This window comes from Somniosus microcephalus, chromosome 1 (assembly GCF_052327205.1).
Source record: "Somniosus microcephalus isolate GS21.2 chromosome 1, FLI_Smic_1.0, whole genome shotgun sequence".
Lineage (NCBI taxonomy): Eukaryota > Metazoa > Chordata > Chondrichthyes > Squaliformes > Somniosidae > Somniosus > Somniosus microcephalus.
This window is the reverse complement of record NC_140987.1, coordinates 454,379,421-454,388,139: the sequence shown is the minus strand read 5'-3', so window position 1 is coordinate 454,388,139 and position 8,719 is coordinate 454,379,421. Positions and strand designations below refer to the sequence as shown.

Sequence of the window (8,719 nt, the reverse complement as noted above, 5' to 3'; positions counted from 1 at the left end):
AAGTCTAACTCACCGCGCTCGTCGCGCGATGCCCCGCCCACCCCAGCAGATTCAGGGCCAAGATGTTCATCTTGAAGATGAAAGACTTGCATTTCTATAGCGCCTCCGGATGCTCCAAAGAGCTTTACAGCCAATGAAGTACTTTTGAAGTGTAGTCACTGTTGTAATGTAGGAAACGGGGCAGTCTTTCTTTTAGAAGCTGCTGTACAATGAAGTCTAAACATTTTACTAACAATTAACGTGTTATCTATATGAAAACAACACAATTGTAAATTTACTGGTTTATTTTTAAGATAGGGATTTTTTAAATCGTAATTTAAAAGAAATGCTCAGAAATTCATAAAACTTTTTTTTGAAAAGATTTATTTTTCTCCCCACTGGAAAAGTTTTTAACGGAAAGGTAAATAACAAAACACTCGTCATCCTAACTGCGGAAAGTTGGTCTGAACTGGGAACAGCGGAATCACAGAGAGAGAGAGGGTCCTTTCAATCTCTCGCTACAATCCATCAGGACCACGACTTTAACAGGGGAATGTTTACAGGAAACACACGCAAAACACCAACAAACGTCAGCCCGTCCTCCCATAGCATCTATTTATTTTTTTACTCAAAAAATGGTACACCGCTTGCACAGGAAGAGTAACCGTGTCAGAGAGCAGCAATCGGCAACTGCGCGCTGCCTTAAGATGTGTAGCCAAAACCTGGAGGAAACTAAAACAAAAAAAATTAAATGTCACAAATCTGTTTCTCGAGATGAGCTTTTCCACGGTGCGGTGCCGGGGATTAACACGTTTGATTAATACAATGGTGTGGAGTGAATTCCTCACACCGTGAGCTTACGTTCTGTGACCATCTAATTACTCTCAGATTTGGGCTGTTTCTATAGGATACACCAGTGTTATTTTATTTGTTAAAATGTATGCCTGCAGATAGTCCGAAAATGCCTCAAAATTTGACAACCATCATTTGGGATCCTGGACAAATGCGGCGCAAACTCGGTGGAAGGAATGGCCTCATTCTGTACTATCCTGTGATTCGATGTGTGTGTGTGTGTCTGTTTACTTTTCTTTATGTTTAGTTGTGCAAATAAAAACGGATGGCGTAGCTTTGGGTGGAAGAAGACACCTGGATCACAGCGAATGCAGAAAGAGGATTTTAAAAAAGTGAGGATATTTTATATACATATAAATAAATGGTCACTGCCCCTTTTCCCGATTGTTGGGACTTCTTTAAAGGCGATCCTTGGTTGAAAGGTGCCGGACTATTTATATACAGTGCGATAGCAAAATACTGCGGATGCTGGAAATCCGAAATAACAACAGAAAACGCTGGAAAAACTGAGCAGGCCAGGGAGAGAGAACCAGAGTTTATATACAGTGTTCAGAAGTTTCTACGGCTGCGAACTCGGGGCCGTACACAGTGCGGGTGGGATTTATAATCTTCTATTCTGCTATAAATCGGTAAAGCGGGGGAGGAAATTTCCCGTGTGTGTGTAACGATGTCGCAAACCCCCTTCGGAAAAATCCCGTTTCAGATAAGGCACGGCGGAAATCTCCCATAAAGTCTGGAGAGCCGAGGCGGGCAGAGGGCCGGGCGCTGTCTGTGTAGACAGTTAACAACCGCCTCGTTCCTTGTCTAATGCTATTTGGGAAATTTCTTGTTTTTAAAAAAAAAAACAATCCCTTTCATGCGGGGAGCAGCGATCCTTCACTTCAACTCCACATTACAGAGAGGGGTGGAATGGTTACAGAAAGAGGAACTAGTTGAAGCAGCCCTTCGCTTTCTTAGTTTTGGCTCTGCGTTTGACTTGGAGACTCGGGTCTCGCCAGATTGGTGGACTGTACTCTCCTCATCTCACTTTACCTCCACCTCGCACCAGTTCGCCCAACAAGAAAAATCCCCAAACACCTTAAACCAACACATTTACTGATCCGTCCCTCAATGCAAAACTGGTCCAAATTAAACCGAAACACAAGTGGGGAGAACAGCGAGGGCAACTTCAATATACAGGTTTACATGAAGTGACTGACCCTCAGTCGTGCAACCTCTCTCCTTGCTGGAGTCTTGGGGGGGGGGGGGGGGGACAATCTGGTTTACTGTCCCTCACCCAAAGACAGACATGCATTTTTATAGCGCCTTTCACCAGCTCGGGACGGCCCAAAGCGCTTCACAACCAGCGAAGTACTTTTTGAAGTGTAGTCACTGTTGTAACCTATTAAAAAAAAGTTATGGAATGTAGAAAGTGAAACATGGAAGGATGCGTAAAGCGGGAAAACCCCCAACAACAACATATATTTATATAGCGCCTTCACAGGAGTATCCCAAGACAAGAAAAGGCCCGCGTGGCTTAATATTTAGCGGGTTTTTAGAATAAAGCGAGGGCAAGGGGTTCGCTTTGGTCCCAGGACCTTTTGCCAACAGCTGCAGGCGCCAGTGATGTATTCCCGGGGGGGAGATTGCAAGAGAGAGGATGGGGCTGGAATAAATTGATATTCGTAATCGGGTGTTTAAAAAAAAGTACTTGAAGCAAAAAGGCCGGAAAATGACATTTAATAATAAATAACAGTAAATGTTGGAAATACTCAGCGGGTCAGGCAGCACCGTGGACAGAGAGACAGAGGTAACGGTTCAGGCCGAGCCCCCTTCCTCAGGACTGGTGACATTTAAGATTTTTTGGGGGAAAAGGTTTGTTTTGTAGATGATGGTCACTGAAGCCGGTGCCAGTTGGCTCCCGTTTCCAACCAAGGAAAGTGGGAACATGTGCACACTCGTGAAAGGCTCGCTGGCCCCCTGAACTAGATTAAAAATATAATTAAATGGATTGATGCTAATTTATCGCCGGACTGTGCGAGTCCCGTTGAAGGACGATGGCGAGGTCTAAACAAGCTAATAAACGAAAATTGCGGAGGATCGGTCCGGCAGCAAAAGGAGGTGAAAAAAGGGGGGTTTTAATCGATTCACAGAGCCGGGAGCTCGGAGCAAATATCAGGCAGAATTTTTTTTGAAAAAGTTGCGATCTTCGCCTTGAATCTTTGCAAAAATAAATAAATAAATATACCCAAGCATGGCAGAATCCAGTAACTGAACAATTTCTAAACGCAAGTCGGAACTAAATGCGCCAAGTAACAGTGGCGGGGAGCAGGTTACTGGGCGAGCTACAAGTGGGAAAATCCTGCTGGAGTTTACAATCGCAGTCCCACCGCCTGGCAAACCTCGGTCAGAGGCTGAAACATCCAGCAACAATTTTAAATAACTGCCCCACTTCAAAAAAATCAAAAACCACCCCCCCCCCCCGTCCCCAATTAATTAAGAGTAGATTTTTTTTTTAATGCAACTATCGGTTGTGCTTGTATGCGACTCGTTAAAGAGAACCTCTCTGTGCTCTGGATTCGAACCGGTTCTAAAATCAAACTTTTATTCCGATTGCTTTTGCACCGTGCTATTTACAAGTCTCCCCTCTCCACCGACCATACGGCGTTAATCAGTGGCGATGCACATCTCCCAAATATTCAGACTGCTTTAATCCCTGCAGTCAAGACAGTTACATGTGGATGAGGCTGGGCTGAATAGGTTAGAAATATAAAAGGAATCGCCCAAGAGTCTCTTTGCTTGCCGGCAGCCTGTTTTATGTTCAATGAGCGTTTGCATAATTTAATGAAAAATGTTTTTGAGAATGATCAAAGTAAACTCGCCCTCAAAGTTTCTATAAACTCCACTATTGGCCAAGAAGTTCAGATTGCACAGTGATGCCCCCCTCTCTACCATGTAAGGGATATCCCCGACTGATTGCAATCTCCCCAATCCCGACAGTGTCCTCCGACTAAATTCCAAAACCGATCTCTCGGGCTCGGTATTAATTAGAATTCGTGGCCTGTATTATGAACAACAACAACAAAAACACATTGCATTAGGGTTAGAGAGCCTCTGCTCACCCCCCCCCCCCCCCCCCCGCCCGGGCGAATCGGTCAAACCGCTCATCTTAAACAACAACAGAAAATGCTGGAAAAACTCAGCAGGCCAGGCAACATCCGTGGAGAGCGAGACAGAGTCAACGCTGATCTAGTCCACAGGAGCCGTTCTACAAACTAACGATCAAACAGCTTTCAAAAATTAACTTTGAGAAATGGAACCAATACAGTTCTCGATTTGTACAACACTCCCAAGAGACCACTTCAAAATTTGGGGTTTTTTTTTGAAGGTGGAAGAAAGAAACCGCAATGGAAAACAAGCCATGTAGCGTTGCTATCATTTCAATTCCCTTCAATTTAAATTCGCAATTGAAAGCTTCATAATATTCCACCAGAGCATCGTTCATTATTCATCGAACTATTTTAAATAAAACTAGGAAAAACACCCCTGCTGAAATGTAATTAAAGTCACTCGTCTCCGTCCAGCAACGCTGTCCCACTTCGCCTAAACGTCCCAGAATAAGAGTTTAAAATTCCTGTTTAATTATAATTAGAGGTGCCTCTTCAGTTTGAGGGGGAAACGTGACCTCTCTGGTAGAGATACTGGAGCAACTCAGCGGAATGGTTTATTTTGTTTTAAAGGCAAAATTAATTACGTCTCCGGAGCTTAAACTTCTACCGTGGAGGCATCGCCGGTACATTGGAAGTTTCTCCAGACTGAATTCCTTCAGAAACTATCACTTTCTGTAACACACAGTCTACAAGTTGCACTGTTGGCCCAGCCTCTCTCCCATAACCCATTTGGACGGGGCTGGTTACAGATCAGTGCACAGTGACAACAAATAATATTAATTCCGCACCCCGACCCGGAGCGAGACCCTATTAACTGGTATGGTGGAGATTTCGGTCTGGAGGGCGCCTGGGATTATTTTAATGACCTTAGCGTGAAGATTCTCGGGCAGGTGAACTCCTAGAAGCTTCTGAAGAAAAAATAAATAATTGCCAGCGACAGCCCCCCGACATCAGGCGGCCCGATTCCATCCAAACCACGGTCGGTCGGTGCAGAGACCGAGCACGGATCCGCTTTGAAATAAAGCGACATGTGAAAAAGTGCTTGTCTTTAAAAATACCGTACAGGCTCCAGGGAGTGATAAAAGCAGATAGCTCGTTAACAATTAATTCTGCCACCGGCCTTTAAAAAAAAAACACACAATATGCCACTTGATGCTGCAGCTGCAATGATCTAGTTTAACTTTAATATAAAATCGGTCGCGAACCCAACTAAAGCCATTAGCAACTCTCGCCAGTGTGACTGCATGCTGCGGCTCTCAAGCCGGGAGTTTATTGGGGAAAATATTGGGAAGGGGGTCAATAGTTGGAGTCTCACGTTTAAACTACATATTCTATTAGCCCAGAAACACAGGCGAATGAGCGAACACAACTTCAGCAGAGGGAAAACATTTACCCAAGGTGATATTTTAAAAAGACAATTAGAATATCAAATATCAATCTCCAAACGCCGCGCAGAGCCAACGCGAAAATGCAGCATGAATTATAGGCCTATTTTTTTTTTTGTTCCGGATGGAACAGCAACCCTAAAAACAAAGACGGGAGATTACATTAACAGACAAGGGGCCGCTGGCACGGACTGGTCAGATTTTATATAAACAGTTTTTAAAATGCTCTTTTTTAAATAAAGAAACATATCTTGTGGAAGCTGCTCCAACTGCCTAACATTCAAGAGTTCCCCATGGATCACTACAGATCTCTCCCGGGAGAACAGGGTCGAATAATCACCCAGGGCATTCTTTTTTTTAAAAAATGTTTGGAGTTAGGTTCACTGGTGAGATTTTTCTTTAAACACTTGTTGGATTAGATTCTCTCTCTTTCTCTCCAGACGCCAGTTACAGCTGATTGAGAGAGAATGCGAGGAAAACAATCTCATTGCAGATTCTAGATTTCTGCTCAACATTTAAAAAAAAGTTTTAACCTGCCCCAGATCTAGCTTCGTACTCCCAGTAATCAGTCCGGCCTCATCTGGGGCAGAGTTAAGCACCTATCTGATTAAAAAGGTGGTCGATTAGTTTTAGGAGCTCTGATCTTTTAATCGCTTGGTCTGAAGTAGTAGCAAAGCGGGGGCAAGTTTGCAACCGATTGGGACTCGTTAGTGCTCGTTACCGACTACTTAGTGGTGTGAGAATCGGCGGGTTAAATACAAAACAGTTCACAGATGGTGCTGTTTAAAAAAAATTCACCTCTTCATTCCCCGAAAAAAAAAGGAATTTCGACTACACGTCTGAAGGAAGAGCTGATATTTCACACAGAGGGAGGATTTGAAATGTACAATTCCAGCCCTACATTATTAAAGTTATAAAGAATGGGGAAGATCCAACTATAATTATTAGTCACCAATAACGCCAGCTCCCGTGTGTAATTCATTTAGTTCCAACTGTAAGTGGGAAACATTTCAATACAAGTTAATAGAATTAAAAGGCTGCATCCTCAGGCATTAGATACAATTGTTAATCCTTAAAACTCACCCAACAGTCTCACCTTGAACAGGCAACGCAAGAAATCCGGGCCGAGTGTGTGTTTTTTTGTAAAAATTTATTCATCCTCATTTCAGGAACAGGAGCCGGAGATTTTTTTTTTAATATAAGAAACCTCATTATTAGTAAACTAGAACATCTGTTTGTTCGATATAGTTACTCAACCGATATGGTATAACACTCCCATTAAAACTCACAAATCCAGAAACGGGGAGGAGGGGGGAGGGCAGGGGAGGGAGGGTCCAGATATAGAAGTTTAAATTGTTCACAACCGTCAAATAAAAAGTATAAACACAACCAAAAAAAATACTATAAATTAAAACTTTGCGTTGCGACCCGCAGTCTCTTAGAACCTAAAAACAAGAGAGAGGAGGGGAGACAGGTTAAAACAAACCCTACAAAGGTGAACTTTTCCGCGTGATTTTTGAATTAAGCCAAGTGACCACATTGAACAGTTATCTACAAGTACACGAAGAGTGAGTGAACAGCTCAAAGTTTTGCTTCCCCCTCGCAGTTCCGATGTTGTTGGACAATATCTGAAGCCATTAAAAGTCACAAAAAATAGGCCTTTTTATAAAACTTGGCATCTAAAAGGAGTCTCGTCCGTGTAGAAACGTTGATTGTCCCAACTGGTGAAAAAAGAAGAGAAACTTCAGCATTTAGAAACCAATTTTTAAAAAACTTTTTAAGGTTGAGCTAAGCCGCGGAGAGCCTCCTCCAGATCTCGCTCACACACACACACATCACAACAACTGCAATCTGATGGGGAAGCCGTGCTTCAAACCATTTGCTTTTTTTTTGCTGGAATGCTAAAAGTCTGTCCAAATGGGGAGGGGAGGGGGAATTAGTTCTGGCTCTTTTTTTTTTTAGATGTGGGTTAGAGGCACTGTTCCACTCACCCCTGTGCCCGGTATAGCCGTGCTCTGATAGTGCTGGTGTACACTGTGCAGTCTGCTGCTCTGGGAAGCGGGATCCCCCCCGTCTCCTCCGGGAGGCAGATACATGCTGATCATATCCCGGAGGTCACCCAGACAGGCTCCCCGGGAGTGGGACGTTAGCGGAGGAGGGGTGGTGGGTTCCGTCTTCACCATGGAGCCCAGGGTCATTCCGGGCGAGCTCTGCTGGCCATAGGCTGGGGACATGCTGTAGGTGGTCGCGGCGTTCATGTAGCTCTGGGCGGTGGACATCATGGGACTGTACTGAAGGCTGGCCATCTCGTAGCGGTGCATCTGTTGGATCTGAGGGCTGTTGATACCTGGATGTTGAGAATAAGCCAACTGGTCCTGCATCAGCGGGTAAGTCCCGTTGGCCCAACCGTTCATGTGAGGGTAACTCTCCATTCTCTGACTGACCCCCACGCCGCTGTTGACCGGGACCGAGCCTGGGGCCAGCAGTCCGCCGGGCAGAGAGTACTTGTCCTTCTTCATGAGGGTTTTGGTCTTCCGGCGGGGTCGGTATTTATAATCCGGGTGTTCCTTCATATGCAAGGCTCGCAAGCGTTTGGCTTCGTCGATGAACGGCCTCTTCTCGGAGTCGGACAGAAGTTTCCAGTCTGCTCCCAGCCTCTTGCTGATCTCAGAGTTGTGCATCTTCGGATTCTCCTGAGCCATCTTCCTGCGCTGGCCCCTGGACCAGACCATAAACGCGTTCATGGGGCGCTTCACCCGGTCCGGGTTATTGTTGGCATTCTTACCATTGCTCCCGGGAGCGCTGTTGCCGACTGTCCCCGTGTTGGACTGGGAAACAGCCGACTTGAGCTCGGTTTCCATCATACTATACATTCAGCTTCTCGTACCAGGCCAGCGAGCTAAGAGCAAAAAAATGTTGTTTTTTTAAAAAACAGGAGGGGGAAGCGAAGAGTCCCCGAGGCGACTCCACCAGCCCAAAGACGCAGTGATCACGCAAACTGCCGGAGACTTGTGCCAAACTTGTGCTGTTGTTCAGTAGTTAATAGACACCTATCCATGTGATGTAGATTGACGGGCTAGAAATGAGTTGCTGCCAGCCAATCGCAGCTCACTCCCGGGACAGGTCCTGATGGATCGCTATTTAGCATGAAGGGCAGAATTTTCACTCGACTTTTTAAAAAAAACCCCAACTAGGTGAGAATTTACGAGGCAGTTTCTTTCCCCTCCAGGATACACGGGAATTATTACTCACAGAAACAAGTGTTGCATTAAAAGCAGCAAAACATTAATAGATGTTAACTTTCAAACATTCATTAGAAAGTGCGCCCAAATTTCAGGACGGTTCCTAATGCTT

At 44.8% G+C, this 8,719-nt stretch overlaps 1 protein-coding gene across 1 annotated transcript; it reads right to left on the bottom strand.

Moving 5' to 3' along the window:
* Positions 1 to 5,350: 5,350 nt before the first annotated feature.
* On the bottom strand, positions 5,351 to 8,395 carry sox3 (SRY-box transcription factor 3). Its single transcript, XM_086002086.1, has 2 exons — positions 7,357 to 8,395; positions 5,351 to 7,086 (listed from the first exon to the last, which is right to left on the bottom strand). Exons 1-2 carry the CDS (start codon positions 8,236 to 8,238, stop codon positions 7,045 to 7,047), a joined length of 924 nt encoding a protein of 307 aa, XP_085858212.1. The 5' UTR covers positions 8,239 to 8,395; the 3' UTR covers positions 5,351 to 7,044.
* Positions 8,396 to 8,719: the final 324 nt, after the last annotated feature.